General features: G+C 36.1%; 1 protein-coding gene across 4 annotated transcripts in view; it reads left to right on the forward strand.

The window, feature by feature from the left end:
• Positions 1-17,821, forward strand: part of LOC131166357 (uncharacterized) — a 168,453-nt gene that overhangs the window by 48,250 nt on the left and 102,382 nt on the right. For 3 of the 4 annotated variants that reach the window (XM_058124829.1, XM_058124830.1, XM_058124831.1), the window contains exons 8-11: positions 4,733-4,973; positions 5,079-5,248; positions 5,334-5,927; positions 12,943-13,088. In XM_058124829.1, coding sequence (XP_057980812.1) covers positions 4,733-4,973; positions 5,079-5,248; positions 5,334-5,927; positions 12,943-13,088 — 1,151 coding nt within the window. The remainder of the gene's footprint in view (positions 1-4,732; positions 4,974-5,078; positions 5,249-5,333; positions 5,928-12,942; positions 13,089-17,821) is intronic. The other variant, XM_058124832.1, reaches the window with a different exon arrangement.

A 17,821-nucleotide genomic window follows, 5' to 3' on the forward strand; every position in this document is an offset into this window, starting at 1 on the left:
CGATGGTTGGAGTCCTGCCAAACTAATTTCCTTCTTTTTCCTTTCTTTTCCTTTATTTCTCTCTTCCTTATTTATTTTCTTTTATTTTTTGGGTTTGGTTTTCTACAGAATTATCCATCATATAGTAGCTAATCTCCTCCTTCCCCAATATAGCTCTATGACCCTAGGGGCAAATCTTCACTTGTTATTTATGTGGACTTTTTTGAGAAGGAAACCAATCAACCTCCCTATCTTCATGCTCTGTCACATGATTGCTGCAATGGAGAAGAGCTTTGCCTGCCTAAACTGTGTCCATTTTCTGTGCAAACTATTTATGGATCCTCAAGTTCCGTTTGAGGACATTTCTGTAGCCAAAATCAAACAAAGTTGTACAATGAACAATCTAACTACCATGAAGGCTGCAACAAGTTGGATCCGAGCTCCATAACATCAAAAGGCAAGCTCACAGTGTCCCTCCTTATCAGCCTTCACTCCTACGGACACCAAGTTGAATACTTTGGTTTACTGTGTTAATCACTTTGGAAGAACAAGCAGTTAGCAATGTTATCATGATGGAAAAATTGCTGAAAAAGAATGAGGAGATACTTTGCCTGGTGCAACCCCATCCCCTCTCCTGCAGTGATCATTATTTATTTCCTCTGGCTCTAAGCAATTATTCTTTGGTCTGCATGTAAACATTTTTTCTTTCTATCTTTCTTTTATATGCCTCCCTATTTACTTTTTGATGATGTCAAAAGGAGGGAGAAAAGTATTGTATGCTCATATACTGCTCTTGTGTTTTGTATGCTCATATACTACTGCTGCACTAATATTGTATACATACTACTGCTCCTATATGTATGCTCACATGATTTATTGTTTACCTAATGATTGATTGTATCCTAAATGCATGTTACGCAGCCATCACCTTCATGATTTTTGCTTTCCAACACCACCTAACTCCATAATATAAGTCATGGAGAGTTACCTGCACTTGCACTTTCAATTTCATCCCGAAAAACCTTTGCTAACTCGCTGAAGACACTTGTGAAACTTTGCCGCCCATCACCTTTTTTGCCCTGAAGAATATAAGCTAAAAATTTCCTCCCTTTTCATCCCAACCCTAACTCCAAATACTTTCCTTGCTTCGTCCATTTAATCGACATCCAAAGCTTCATGACATCCAAATGAAAAGATTGAAAACCCCTTTGCATGTGACGGAGGAAAGACAAGCCATCAGCAACCCAAGACACTGCTCCTCTGGAAAATCTAACCCACCTATTCCAAGATACATTGTTCTCAATGACCAGCAAGGATGTGGCCTCTCCAGTTTATTTATCGCAGATTGAAGGATTTACCTTCAATCTGGATCAGTTGATTCAACATCAATTACTGTGAGAACCTCCATGGTATCGAATGCATAAAGGGGAAGTGGTAAAAGTTCCAGAGAGAGAGAGAGTGGGGAAGCGGTAAAAGTTCCTGAGACAATCCGTTTGCTAGGGATAGAGAGTGGGGAAGTGGTAAAAGTTCCCGAGACAATCCGTTTGCTAGGGATTTATGGAATAGACTTTTTGGTCTTTTGGAAGAAGACTGGGTTTGTCTAGAGTCGGAGAAGAATTTGGTAGCCACTTCCTTTTCTGCTTTTGGAAAAAGGAAGGATGCACATGCTTTATGGACGTGCAGTTTCACTGTTCTATGGGGTTCATGGATTGAATGAAATGCCCACCCATTCATGGGGAAAAGCTGAACTTATCTTTGTTATGGGAGAAGATTCATTGTTTGGCCTTGCTTTGATGTGCGTTTGATGATTGATTTAAATGAGTGAGTTTTCTGATATTCAACAGGATTGGTTGGCTTTGTTGGTCTAATTGTTGAGTGTTTTGTGTTAGTGTTTTTGTTTTATTTTTTATTTTCTCTTTTTTCTTTCTTTTGATGTGGAGGATTTATTGTTCTCCTTCTTGTACATTATTCATATTCTAATGAATTCATAAAAAAAAAAAAAAAAAAAACACGCACACGCACATGCTGTTTTTCCAAATCAAACACACGAAAGCTGTTTTTCAAAAATAAACACATACACCTGCCCTTTTTTGAAAACACACACACACTGCTTTTTCACACATGCTGTTTTTGTTAACAGCTGCAGTTTTTCAAAAACAAGCAGATGCTTCTTTTCTAAATCTCACACACACACACACGTGCTGGTTTCTGAAAATAAGCACGTTCACACACTGTTTTTTCAAAATACACACACATACTGTTGAAAAATAAACACACATAGTATGCGTACCCTTGTACACATTCACGCAATAAAACATAAAAACAGGGGAAAAAAAAAAAACAGTAAGTGTAAGGAATAGTTTGGATGGAGAATGTACCTGATTTTGGATCCTCCTTGAGCCTTCTCTCCAAGCCCTTTTTTTTCTAATGTGCCTCCCCTAGGTCCTTTGTAAAGAGCTAATGTTAGGGCGTTGAGCCCTAAAATCTAGTTTTCAAAGAATAGGCCTAAAAAACCAAAAAAACCAAATTTTCACTGATTTACCGAAGAGTACTAACTTGGACATTGCCCAAGTCCAAGTTCAACTTAGGCAATGTTTGGTATACATGAATGGAATGGATTGGGAGTGGAATGGAATGAAAAGTTATGTGAAGAAGTATATAAAAATATAAATATCAATCCATTCTTTTGTATGAAATAACTTTACACTAATAGCCCAGATTCACCCTTGTCAGCAAAGAAAGGCGGTCCAATTTCCTAGGGTAGGGACATTGAAGGTTGGAATTAGCGTGGCAAAAACAGGTGCTCGCATATATCAAGCTTTGATAATAATAACAATAACAATAATTATCATTATTATTCTCACGAGGGTGAGGGTTTCAACAAAAAGTGGAAGTGATGAGGCACTCCAAGGAAAAAGGAAGGAAAAACAAATATGAATTAAGGATATTGGTTAAAGAAATTTTGTTGGCTTGAGAATCAAGAAGATATGTTTTCTTTATGGGCTGTTGCTGCAGGTCGTTTCAAGGGAATGTGTTTTGAGGATGTACAGCATGATTGGTTGGCTGTTTTTGTATCGACTGTTTTGTCTACTAGTTTTTTCTCTTTTTCTAAGGAGGACTTTTAATCTCCTTCTTTGTACATTTATTCTGAATTCTGAATAATACTTATTTTTTTTGATAAAAACGAAAAGGAGAAGATTCCTGACTCTAAATGGAGATTTAATATGGTCAAACAGATTCATGTGACCACCTATGGCAGAATAAAACAGATGAAAGAATCCAGAGGCTTTGGTAAACATGGACTATGAGGAAATCTAGACAAGTGTGCAAAAAGCCAAGGCCTTCAAGATTTATTAAAAAAAAAACACAATCAGTTCGTAGAAATCGTCTTGAAAGCCTTGGCTTTTTTCACGGTTGTCTATATTTCCTCATATTCCATGTTTACCAAAGCCTCTGGATTCTTTCATCTGTTTTATTCTGCCATAGGTGGTCACATGACTCTGTTTGACCATTAAATCTCCAGTTAGAATCAGAAATCTTAGGTGACTTAAACATACACAGGCTAAATAAAAGGTTAGGTGGAGACTCTATGAACTTAAAGGGATAGGTAAACCTTAATTCCACTCATAATTGTTCCACTATCCAAGTCAAGGTGTTATATCTCTAGATCCTCACTGTTCACAATATACATTGTTGGCCCACCACCTAAAGCTTGTTATACATTTTTGGTCTGCAGCCTAATGACTTAAGCTTTAGGTGAATTGGTTGCTTAACATGGTATCAGAGTTGCGGTTGCCAAGAATTCCTGGGCTTTTGTTTTGTTGCCCACGTTGATTGTGTGGTGGTGAAAGAAAATTATATTATTCCCTGTAATGGTTGTTATTTATCCTTGTTTTTCTCTGCATGTGCAATTGGTCTGCACGTTCTGGGAGGGTGGTGGCTTTAAAGTTGATGGTATTGCTGGTGTACAACCTAATGACTTGAGCTTTTAGGTGAAGTGGTTGCTTAACAACAAAAAACAGCACCAGCAAAGGGTAACTAGAAAAATATTTGAAGTTCACTCTTGATATGTTTTCATTTGTAACATGAAAATTTTCTGTTTTTGAACTAACTTTTATGTTGACAACAATTTTGCCTGACTTTCTCCAATATGCTGAGTGTGGTAAGCTGGGTAGTGTTTAGTGTGGCTCCCTGCATCTTTTGGCCATCTGAAGGAATACAATAAATTAGATTAAATTTTCCATGGTTAATCCCATGGGTGGACTTTGCTGTATGCTATTCTCTTGTATGGAGCTGCTGATTTGAAATAGTAGACAGGATATCCTTTGAATTCTTTTATTTTGCTTTGGGCAATTAATCTAAGAAATCAGAATCTGAAAATTGGAAGAACAAGAAATTTATACTCTGCTTCGTTTTACTCATTTATGTCAACAGTATCTGACTTTTCAGCATGGGTTATGACTGATGGAATGCATTGCATTCTGCTTTGTATGTATTACTTGCAGTATAGTTCTTTGTCATGCCCAATAGCCTTTGTATGTTATCATTGTCAAGTGGGAATAATGAAGACGAAAAAGAAAAAAATTGTACTTGATACTAAACAAAGGAATCAGTGTTCTTTTTTTTGTCCCTTTCTTGCTTTCTTATATAATGTTTCTGTTGCTGCCCTGGTCTAGTAAATTTGGTGAGGATTTGTGGAATCTTGATCGTTCTATATTCTGAAAATTACTTAATCTTGCATCTACATTTGCAGCGGGGAGATGCAGCTGCTATGGAATTTACACATAAATTCTTCAAACAAATCATGTGGCGTTCTTCAAAAATTCATGTTGCAGATGAGTTGCAGCTTCCTCCTCAGGAGGAGTGTCTCTCTTGGCTCTTTTTCTCAGCAATAGAGGAGCACTTTTACGAGAGGCAACATGAAAAGTGTGTGAGTTTTGCTCGTGAAGTTATTGAACACTTCAAAGATGAAATTTTCAAAAGAAGAGCTCCAGGTTATTAGTAATTTGTTTTGCAACTTCATTTGTGATTTACTGAAATAAGGCAGCTTTTAGGTTTTGCGACATTTTCATGCTTACTTTTTATTTTGAAATTTTCAGGTTGTCCATCATCTGATACTTCATCTGACCTTTTTATCACCCAAACAGAGGCTGCAAAGCTACTGAACTCACTCTTGAAGCTCCGTCAAGCCTGCTGCCATCCTCAAGTAGGAAGTTCTGGTCTGCGTTCTTTGCAGCAGTCACCCATGACTATGGAAGAGATATTACAGGTGGTTATAATGAAATCTTGGATCTTACTTCCTAAAAAGCTTTAATAATTCTTTCTTGTTGTTTAGCGAAATTCTCGTTTTCTAGGTTCTTGTTGGCAAGACCAAGATAGAAGGGGAGGAAGCTCTTCGGAGGTTAGTTGTTGCCTTGAATGGGCTTGCAGGGATTGCTATAATTAATCAAAATTTTTCTCAGGCAGTATCACTTTACGAAGATGCTCTGACTTTTGCTGAAGAGCACTCTGAAGATTTTCGCTTGGATCCGTTGCTGAATCTTCATATTCATCATAATCTTGCTGAGATACTCCCACTGACTTCAGGCCACTCACAACAGATCCTGTCAAAGGGAGGACAGTTCTCAGAAATCTGTGAAGGGAAACCCTCAAAGAGATATAGTGTTGAAGAATGTAATCAATCCTTGTTGAAGAGGCAAAAAAGGAGCTGTGAAGATAATTCAGATACAACTACAGCTTCTGGGAAGCTTTTTGTTTTTACTTCCAACCATGCAGCAAATGGCATTGTCAGTGATGGAGAATGTGGTGCTGGGCAGCATGTGTTGTCCAGATTCCCTACTGTTGGATGTTTGAGAACAGCATGTGAGAGTATAAAACGGAAGTACTTATCTGTTTTTAGTTCAAAGTTGTCTGTGGCTCAGCAAGAGTTTAAAAGATCTTATATGCAGGTATGCATTGCATCACTGATGATTTTTGGAGTTAACTTTCATTCAGAAATTCAATTCTATAAAGACGTTACTGCTGATTTTTGGAATTAACTTTAATGAGTTAACTTTCATGATGGCGATAGTGCCAGATGATGAATTTCAAATATATTTTATGAAATGGTTATCTATAGAAATGCCTTCCATCTTCCTACTCCTGAGAAGTGTCTGTACCAAATGTTCTCTCTCTGTATGGTCCCTTATAAAGCAACCTTTATTTAGTTACTGGTCATTATATCAGCAAGTTTTTTGTGCATTTGTCATGAAGATGCATGCTCAAAGCTCTCTCTCGCAATGATGGTCTCTTTCTTTATCTCTCGTGCATGTGTGTGTGGGCACAAATCAAGAGGGTTGTGCAATCTAGATCGAAAGGAAAACCTTGGGTCTGAGATTTGAAGGTGGGGGAGCTTCTCTCTCTGTTCAATCTTTAAAACAATCAGGTGCACAGTAGGTAGGTGATGTTATTGTTAGTTGCGAAACTGGTTCTCTGATGGGTTTTTGTTGCTTCTTGAAGGTTTAGGAAGATTTTTTGAAAGCTTTTGGGCTGGAAGTGGGATATTGGATGGCAATCTGTGCATGAGGGGGAAGTTTTTGAAATTGTGTTAGATTACCACTTTACTGAAAAGCTTAAACCTTAAGCTGTTAGGTGGTGGGTCAACAATGTAAATCAAGCCTTAACACTCCCCTGCACGTGCAGCCTGACAGCACATGGAGAGAAAACTCACGATAGATAACACCCATTATGGGAATACTATAATTTTTTCAATGCAGACACAATAAACGCGGGCAACAAGACTAGAACCCAAGACCTCCTGGTAATGAGCTCTGATACTATGTTAGATTCCCATTTTACCTAAAATTGGGCTGTTAGGTTGTGGGCCAACGATGTATATCAAGCCTTAACAAGGGCATGGCTGGAAAAGTAAGAGGTTTTCTGTTTTTTTTTTTGTAGCGTTTAAAGGTGATTAATGACATCAATTTGTGAAAGAGTATAGTGCAAGTGTTAGGTCTCTTCTTCCTAGCATTGAGGGTAAAGGTAGCAGTAAGATTAGCCATAATCCTTCATGGAGTCTAGTGGTGTCAGGGTGAAAGGACATTGCAGGAGAAAGAAATTATCATCAATATAATTAGTGGAATGACAGTGTGACAGAAGAAAATAAGCAGGTTTTTGGTGTGGTGATAAAATGCAAGTGGAAGACTGTGGGATTTCTTGCAGGGAGTGAACACATTTCACTCAGAGTTGAGGTATCCGGATCCCACTGTCAAGATGGCTGGGGTTTCGCCTGGAGATGTGAGGTTTCTGAGGCAAATCGGAAGTGGATGTAATGGCTTTGACCTTATGTATGTTGGTAAATTTGCATGTTTTTAAGCTCTTAACTCTTCTTAAAAAGAGTTTTAGTGTATTTTGGATCCTTTTAGTTCAATTCAACTTACTAACATTGTTTAATGCAGGAACAAGTTTTACAATTCGTCACTCTTTCAGTAATCACATGCATGATAAAGTAAATAATAAAAAAATCATTATGCAGTCCAGTAATCTGTTAGGCACATAAGACACAAAAATAATATAAAAAATTGGACAAATTATATTAATTTATTTGTTAAAGTAATAAAAATTTCAAAAATTTAGACTAACAAGTTACGTTGTGTAACCGTATCCTACAAATTAATTCTTTAATGTAAAATCAAAGAATTTACCATTGAATAAATACCGTAGTAAGTACTAACAAATTGAACAAGGTAAAACTCGGAAAGGGAAGAAGCTTGAAGTTGAAAAACATTGAAAATAAAAATCAGATTATTATCAAAATAAATATTTTTAACAAAACAGTGTCCTTATCAAATTATTAATTAGATGCTTTTTTTTTTGATAGAAAAAGAAATTCATTACATAGAGAAAGAATGTACAGTCAGGAGAGAAGACATCTCCTCAACAAAATCTGGGAATCCCCAGGAAAACAAAAAGGGAAAAAACACAAAGATAACAAGAGAAATCAGCATGCCCTAAGAATAGACTGCCAATTGCTCTGAATATCTGAAATACACATCCCCTTGAAATTTCCATATCCCGCACACCATAAAGAAGCCATAAGAAGAACCTTTTCCCACACCATATAATATGGTAACTCCTTACCTGAAAATATAAGCAAGTTAGATTCCTTCCACAAGCTCCAAAACACTGCAAATAAAGCAGAATTCCATAATGCAATCCTTCTTTCTCCCAAACCCCACAAAAGAAATTGCCAAGAACTCCTATACTGTTCTTGGACAAACCGAGGTTTCTTCAAAGTAATTGAATAACTTGTTCCAAAGCTTCCATGCAAAATCGTAGTGCAAGAAAAGATGTGAAACAGATTCTGATCAATCAAAGCAAAGCATACATATATCAGGAAGGAGAGCCTTTCAAGGTCTCGTCATCTGCTGCAAGTCATTAGTATTTATCCTATTAAGCACAACCAACCAAAGAAACAGTTTGATTTTAGGGGTGATTTTGACTTCCCATATAACCTTGTAGAGTGGAAAGGAGAAAATTTTCCCAACCAAGAATTTGTCGAAAAATTTACAAGAACATACTCCTGAAGAATCCAACAACCAATATCAACCATCATTTTTGGAAGATATCATACAATTATTCAACGTAACCTTCAAAGAATATAACTCAATAATTTCCTTATCATTCAAGGTTCTCCTGAAATGAAAATCCCAAGAAGGTAAAAGACTGCCCAAGTCTACAATGAATGAAGAATTCGGACTATTTGAACTTGAGCTTAGGTGAAAAAGGTGAGGCATGATTCAACAGAAAAACATTTCCCATCCACAGGTCTTTCCAAAAACGGACCTTACAGCCCTTACCTGAAACAAATTTTGTATGGGGAGTAAACAGAGGGTAAATCTGAGAGAGAGCTTTCCGCAGACTTTCCAAAGAGGATCTGGAACCAAAATTAGCGTCCCATCCATTCCCATCAAGTCCAAATTTACTTTTGTTAACTTTATGCTGCAATGAAGAAATCTCTGGTGGGAATTGCCGGAGCCATTTAGCCAGAAGAACTATGTTTTTAGAGACCCAATTTCCAAGACCCAGACCCCCCTCCCCTCTTAGTCCTACAAACCACCTCCCAACTCACCAAATGATATTTAGAACCCGCTGCCGCTGAACAAAAAAATGGAAGCAGAATTAAAAAGATTGAGCATTTGCAGAGTTAAAGCTCTTCTTCTTCTTCTTCTTCTTCTACAGAGAGTTCACAATCATGGGCGTCATATTGATTGCAGAAAAGTTGAGGAAAAAGAGTTTGTCTGGGGCTGGTGATTTTGTGTTCTCTAGAGCTACACAGGCACAAGTGTGCTGTGCTCAGAGTTCTTCCAAAAATATTTGCAGCCTGAGAATATTCAAATTAAACCCCTAATTTTATTCCATTGATGTACTGTGCTGTGGTGTGCAGCCATTCAAACACTTTTCCCCAAGTGGTGAAGGGGACACAACCAAGAGTTCTTATCATTTGCTTGCATTTAAAATTTCTTTGTTTGCTGCAATGTGTGGTTTTACTGCTACGAAGACCATCTTGCATCAGTGATAAAAGAGTAAGCTTCATGCATCCTTGGGATAGCCAAGAAGAGAGTAAGGGGGAGAAGAAAAATTATTGCTGAAAATTCAGGGCTGAAGGTGTCTGTTCAGTCAGCTTGAATTGACGATTAGAAGGTGTGATTTCTTGTTTGATTGAGCTCAAATTTTGGCAGTTTGTTTGTCACTCATCCTTCTTCATTCTGGTTGGTTTGATTGTCATTTGGAGATCAGTTGCCTTGGTTTCATGGCTCGGCCAGTAGCCTCTGTTTTTGGGTATTTGTCATATACAGAGCTCTTTTGTAAGCTACCATATCATGCTACACTCAACAAGAAGTTTATTGTTCCACAAGCTGTTGCTTTTATGAAAAATCATCGTACTTGGCTTGTCTCAGACCTGCAATCATAAATGTGAGAATGTGAATGGAGTGAGTTCTACCAGGGCCATCTCGACCAATAAGTATGTAGCTTTGCATTAGTGGTAAAGAGGCCATTGGAGTCCTAAAAATAAAGAACAATTAAATAGAAAATAGAATGGTAGATCACCTTGCTGCAAACGCTTGGCTGTTAGAATCAAACAGGAGCAGTGTTCCTCGGCGACTCCAGTGTTCCTGTCTTAGAGACTCTTGGTTGAATGAGACTACTTCGAACTAGAGCCGTCTGCGTTGATTCTCTGTTGTTGCCCGCTTCAATGACTGACTTTGGTTTGTTTCCAGCAGGGTTGTCCTCTTCAACAGTGTTTGTTTGGAATTCTTCAGCATCAGAGATGGTCCTGTTACCCCCTACCAGAGTCGACTTTCTTGCTAATCATCAGCAGGGCTTTGCGAGCTTCCTACCTTCACACTTTGGGAGGCTGTCGCACATCATGCCTAGTGCTGGTTGGTTGTTTTTTTTTTATTTTCTGTACATGCTGCTTTGGTAACTTGCTGGTAGTTCATGCTCTCTCACCTATTGGTACACATTTTTTGGGCTGCCCAATTGCACGTAGGAATGGGGGAAGGGAAGGAGATGATGCTGCTGTGAAGATTGAGAGGAAAATTTTCATTGCTAACCGCTTGGGCAGTTCATCTTTCAGGTTGTCTGAATTTGCAGGGAGATTCATCTCTTATATCTTACTGAAAAAAGAGTTCTTACGGATATTAAGATTCTTGGAGGTGATTTGTTTGGGTGTGTTAGGGGCAGTGAATGGGCAAGGGGTGATGCTCTTTTGTGTAGAGAGGGAGGTTGGATTACAGCCCATTTTTCGTGGGTTTTAGGTGGTATTTTCAGTTGGAAAAGACTCCTGGGATCAAAAGGAGTCGAATGGTGGAAATAGCGTTGAATTTGGACGTCAGATGAAGCCGAAACAAAGAGATGTTGGAATACTAACTCTGGCCGGCGTCTCCCTCACGTGCTGAGCGCGTGTGTGGTGCGTTTGAACTACTGGACTGGTCAACTGGTCCAAGTCGACCGTTCGATTGGTCTGTCCTATTTTATTTATACATTTTTATAAATCTATTTTACATTTAAAAATCAATAAAAAATTACTTTTTAATTTTAGAAAATTATGAAAAAATAGAGGGCATCGAGGAAAATTTCTTTTTCATTTTAAAGCTATTTTCTTAGTTTTTTAAAATTGATTGGTTATTTATTTTTCTTTTATTTGTCTGTTCCCAATGTATAATTTTTTTTTCTTTTGGTTTTCGTTTGATTTTCTGTTTATTAATTTTTGGGCGCTCCTTTGCAATGTTTAGGGATTTTTAGGTTAATTTTATTCTTTTTAAATATTTTTTTTTATTTTTTTCTTGTATTTTCATATTTTTAGTTTTTCTTAATTGATAAAATTGATAAAAATTTTACAAATTTCTGAAAAATACCAAAAATTTCTAGAAAGGTGTTTATTTATTTATTTATTTTAAGGATTTCCCAAGTGCCTTGAGGTCATTTGCATCGTAATTTGGGTATGAAGGTTAAAGAATGTATGAAATTGACGGTCCCTGTACCCCGTTTTGTGTTCATTTATCTATTTGCAAATGTAAGGATGATTGAATTGTGTGAAAATGCAGTGGAATGATGCTTCTATGATGTTTGTTTAGGCTCATGATAGTTTGAGTTGAACATGATGCTCAATGACATGTGTTGTCGTTGTGCCATGATATGATTGTAACTTGTGAAACCATGATTGAATCTCTATTTGAATTTGAGAATGGTTGAATGCTTTGGAACTTGAAAACTCTAAATCTTAATTAAGGAATCCGATAGTGGATCCACAAAGATCATGTTATTGTTGTTCGTGTGGTTCTTGAGGCGAGGGAAGCCTTATAACTCTGATGGGTTACTCATGGATTGTGGAACAATATCTAAAGGCATGGTAGATAAAGTCAATTTAACACTACTTAGATTTGAGACCATATGGCTTTGTATAAGACATGAATGTGTTATTATGTATATTTGAAAGGATGTAATTTTACTTGTAGCATGCTTTAACAAAATATGTTGTAAGATTCATGTGATGGAATCATTTTGACCAAAGTCATAAACTTTAGTCAATGAATTTTATGACGTATCTCCAACATTCATGTTATTGCTCTTCGTGCAATTCTTGAGGTGAGGGAAGCCTCACAACTTTGACGGGTTGCCTGATGGTTTTGAGGTTGAACAATACTTAAAATTAAAAGAAAGGTAACCTAACTTAACAAAGACTCAAAGACCTATCTAGATTAATGTTTGAACATCTCAAACTTATCATTGTACCATTCGAAAGGATGGGTGTGTTGGGAGTGCTAGTACCTTCTCCTCTCATAACCGAACTTTCGAACAAGACTATGGAATGTAGACTAGAGACTATTGGTTCCTTGGACCCTAGGATTAATTAGAGACCAATTGATTGATCGATTGATTGTAATTAGGTGCGCAACTATACCTAGAGAAAAAAAGGTTAGTGGCGATTCCGTGAACCTACAAAATGCAAGATAAAGGACATTAAACACATCTTTGGACAGCCATCCTTTGAATTGTCAGATCCCAGTCTGCATGTGTTGACAGAGTATGTTGTCAAAATCCAAAGTCTGTTGCTTGAGTGTGTTCTTCACATATCTTAAGTTTACTAATTCCTATGTCATGTGAATTGGGAAAATAACAACTGCCTCCTACCTAATTATTATTGAGAGAAGCCATGCCTGTACGAGAGAGTGCATCATAGTTTACAAAATCATAAATATGTTTGTTTTACTAAATCATAAATATGTTTGTTACCATCAACACCTTATGATAATTTATGTTCATTTGTGGGTTTTGTTTTTAAGTTTTAAATTATATAATTTTTTTTTAGCTTTATATATTTATTTATTTATTTATTTTACTTGTCCTGGTCTTGAATTTTAAAGTTTCTATCCTGCAAGGCTGTCTTTGCATTTCAATGATTTTCTAATTTTTTTGAAGGTTTGCCATGCCTTAAGTGATAGAAAAAACTATCAGACTGTTTGGTGGTTGGAAGCCCTTCATAATATTGAGCAAATTAAAGACTCCTCAAATGAGTTGATTAGAAAGATTGGAGATGCTGTCTCAGGGTCTTCGAATAGTTTGAGGTAGTTAGTTTACATTTCTTGTGTGCTTTATGGATGTGATTATTTGTACTTTCTAATTTTTCATTATAATTAAAAATAGGCTTGCATTTTATCAAGTACATCTATTTTGGGGAAAACATTTTGCAGCATTTTCAGTGAATTCCCCCACACATGGGCCTTTGGCAAAAAGATTCAGAAGTGACCAGGCTTTGTGGACTAGTTTTCTTGGAACGAACTAAACTTTAGCAGCATTTCAGACATACAAATCTAGCAGTAGTTGCCTAAAATTGTTGGTTATAGCCCAAAGTGATCAAGTAATTTAACTATTGAATGGCCATTATCTGATCATAATTTGTTGATTGGATGAAGTGGCAACTTACGTGGAATTTGGTTTGCAGCATAAAAAATGTTCCCTTGTAATGACATTTCCTGGGAATGGGATGCCTTTCACATGGGAATATTTTTGTTAGCTTTGATTAAAGGTTCCCAAGGATGTATGCAGCATGTCCATGCCAATATCTGATTCAACGTGGGAATCTTGAAAGGCATTTGTTGTATGACTACTATTATATCCTTGACCTATGTGTGGAACAATATATGAAAAAAAATATTTAGCTTAAACACTTGCTAAGAGTAATTACCAAATTGAATCCATGTCCTACAAATTTCAACATAATCCAACACAAAATAATAATAACACACTTATTTTTATTGCTTCCTATTTTTAATTGTATAATTATTTATTATAATAAATATAATATGGTGACTGCTGGCTAATTATACTATGCTCTAAAGCACCGATACTTCAACGATGGGGAATTGTTAGTGTCCGACTTTTATCGAACATTAAAACTCCTTCAACATGGCCTTGACACACATTGGACAATTCTCAAGCATATCGGGTTTTCTCCTATTTTTGGACACGTATTGTACATAACAAAGCTAAAGTGCCGACTAGTTACATGACACGATGACAAGACGGATATGAGCACAAGGAAAAAATTAAAAATTTCAGGCCCCATGTTGTAATATTACCAAAATTTGAGAGATTTCTTATATGTTTTAAACATAGGTATATAGGCTAAATTAAGTGAACTTATAAATTGCTTTTTGATCACACACTGTCCAAAAGGGGGGGGGGGGGGGGGGAGAACTACTCATTCAACAAAGACTCTGAAAATCAAAGGAACCATTTTTACCTACATTAGGCACAAATTCAATGATGCTTGATTACTATTCTCTTGAGGACCATATATAGATTAATTTTTTTGTGCCCTTACCATGTTTTGTCTTGAATTTCTAAGATATGACACGCCAAACGTGTTTAGACACATACCATGTTGAACATTCCGTGCTTTATAGTTATTGTGTTAATGGGGCATTAATTTTCCAACTTGATAAAATTGTGGGAACATTTTAGTTCCAAAAATAGGATGCCCCTGGGTATGTGATCCCATGAAAGATATCCATGGAGGACAATGGGAATGGGATTCCCATATTTTGTGATCATTATTCATTCTTAGAGAATGTGAGATTATTTCTTGATAGTATTTTGAATGTGCTTACTATTTTGCAACTTTGTGAGAGGGTTTTGGGTCTAAATATAAATTTGAGGAAGTGTGGTATTGCAGTTTTGGTTTTAACTCTTACATAGATTTTTTGGAGCTAGCTCCTTTAGATGAGTGTAGAATTCTAGCGTGGCCATTGACGTGTTTAGAGGTTCATTTGGGTGGTAAACTGGTAATCCCTTCTTGGCCTTCCTTTTAGCCCCATCCATGCAAACTTTATTACCTTTAGGACTGGATAGGCAGAAACCCATCTCATCCAACACTTATGGAGCTTCTAAGTCCTTCCCATTGACCTCATGTACTGGAGTGATTCCCATCCTTGCGCTGCTCCTCCTTACCTATTCCATCCTCAAATATTGAACTACCCTCTAAACCTTCCAGTGGAGATGGCGGCTTGTATGACATATCCCCAGGTAAATCAAATGATTTGAACCACATATACATTGTCTTTGACTTTCATCCAAAAGCAAACTGCCATCATCCGCGAACTCACTAATATCATTGGTGTCATTGTCCAACACATAACTGCGGTTCCCTTCTCCTTACTCTTGCTACTCCAAAGGTCTTTGATTTCAATTTCGACAAAAATTTCAAGGCTTCAAAATTATGGAGATTTCAATGGAAATTTTGGTATTGATGTTGATCTCGATTTTGATTTCAAAAAATGATTGAAATTAGTAATAAAGTGTGGAATTTCTTCATGATGCTTTAGAAACTATTGACAAACATATTAATAAATGATTTATACTAAAATACTATAAACAAAATACATCAAGGACACTTATGCTGTGTATAAGTTGCAATAACTGTAATATAATAATCATTGCAAACTTATTCAATTAATGTAAATGAAATTCATAAATCAGTTAAATATTTAGTACATGAATAGACATAGTTTTAGATATAGTGAAATGATAAGTTAGTCCTTGTACTATTAGCTGGAATCTATTTCAATCCCTATACGCCTATTTTGACAATTAAGGACTTGTACTTATTAATTTTATTCAATTGAAGTTGCCATTTAAATCAATCTAATGGTTGTTGTTAAATTACCATTTTACTAAAAGCTTAAGCTATTAGGTTGGGCCAACAATATATATAAAGGTTTAACACTTCCCCGCACATGCAACTTGATAGTGCATGGAGAAACAACACACGATAAATAACACTTATCACGGGGGTATAATAAATTTTTTAAGCACTATACAGCAAATGTGAGCAACAAGACTAGAACACAGGACCTATTGGTAACCAGTTATGTTTTCATGTCAGATTGCCACTTTACCTAAAAGCTTAAGCTATTAGGTTGTAGGTCAACAATGCTTATCAAGCTTTAACAATTGTGAATTGGAGAGTTGGAATTAACACAAGGCCCCTCTGCCCTTGGACTAGTGGGCCCATTTGGAACTTGAATATTATTGATTATGCAAAGAAAGTAAATATTATTTTTGAATTATTTTATTCAATTTTGCACTTAAAACCATAATCAGTTCATGGATAAAATTACTTGAGATATATATATTTTTTCTAACAAATAATACACACAATGTAATGCCAATTCAACATTTTATACATGTAAAGAAGATTCACTAATATTTTTAGATGTAATTAGGATGGCCAAAACAATTGTGTAAAATCAGTAAGTACAAGTCCTTTGTTGTACTACTTAAAAGCATAGAGGCTAAAGTAGATTTCGCTTAATATTATAGGGACCAATTTATAGTTTCATCTTTTAGATATAAATGGACAAATAAAATGTATTAGTCAATATCTAAGTTTAATTTTTCATATAATTTCAAAAGTTTGAAAGCTATGATCATATCCTTGTTACAATCTCTAGTTTCACTCTTAAAAGGTAAAAAAAATTAAGTGAGAAATTTCAATTCAGGTTTTGAATCTTAAATTTGAATTTCAAGACTAAAATTTGGTAAATTTCATTGCGATTTCAAGATTTTGATAAATTTCGAATGATTTGTAGAGCTTGACAGAAATTTTGTAAAATAGAAATTGACTTGTCATTCCAATTTTGAGGATAGTGGAAAGTGAAAATTTCGACCGAAATTTTGATAGTTTTGCGGACATTTAAGACCATGGCTAGCCCTCATATGTATCTCCTTTTTCAAGAATTTGGGTTTCACAACAATCACAATTAGGGGAGGGCAAGAAAAACTTAAAAGCTGATCTGAAAAATTAGTTAACCAGTTTTCCGGTTTGGTTTCGGTTTGAAATTTTGGTTATTGGTTTGGTATTGGTTCGACCCATTCAGTAACCACAATTAACGGAACCAAACTGATATATTATAAATATATTTAAAAAATAAATATTTTATAACCTTTTAATAATTTAAAATTGCACTAAGGTTGATGCTTAAATTTTAATGATGAATATTTTAAATTTACTTGTGACTATCATGAAAGGAATATATTATTTGTAATTTTAAATTGTACTTAACATTGTGGTTCAGTTAACCATTAGATATTGGTCTAAAAACCAATTAATTGAGTTTCAATTAACCATTTTAAATGGTTTGGTCTCAGTTCACATTTTCTAGTGAATCAAAACTTCAATTCGATTAATGGTGCAGTGGGTATGGTTCAATTAACGAACCTTGCCCGCCCCAACTCACATTACTTTCAGCATTTTTCCTTCATTTTTTTCCCTGTTTTCCCAAGAAGAATTACCTCACTTTTCCACCTGGCGTGGATATCCCTATCGAATTTCCTTCCCTTCCTAGTAGAAAACTCCCCTCCCTCCCATTAATAGTGTTCCTTCGGATATCATCAACACATCCTTTCTGGACCTCACGTAACCTTTGCTGGCAGCAACTTCTTGATCAAGCTCTTGTCCTGAAAGCAGCCCTTTATACCAAATACATTGTTGTATCACTTGAAATTGCAGGACTAGTTGAATTGTTCTTGTCTAGTGCCGGAAACTGCCCTACAGGTTTGACCTTGTCATTCACCCTGACCTGAGCTGCGAAGTTGAAATGTTTTTTCCTGTTTTCTGCAATATGGATGAGAAGGGTGGAGAAATCTTAGCCTTATGAAGATGCCAAGCTGTAGTTTCGTGGGGTATTTGGTTGGAACAAAATGCACATGTTTTCTTTGGGAGAGAAGATGTCATGTTCTTTGTTGTGGGATAGGATTTATTGTTTAGCTTACCGTATGGGTTGTTTGGTAACACTAT

The sequence above is a fragment of the Malania oleifera genome, chromosome 10 (genome assembly GCF_029873635.1).
Source record: "Malania oleifera isolate guangnan ecotype guangnan chromosome 10, ASM2987363v1, whole genome shotgun sequence".
NCBI classification, from domain to species: Eukaryota; Viridiplantae; Streptophyta; class Magnoliopsida; order Santalales; family Ximeniaceae; genus Malania; species Malania oleifera.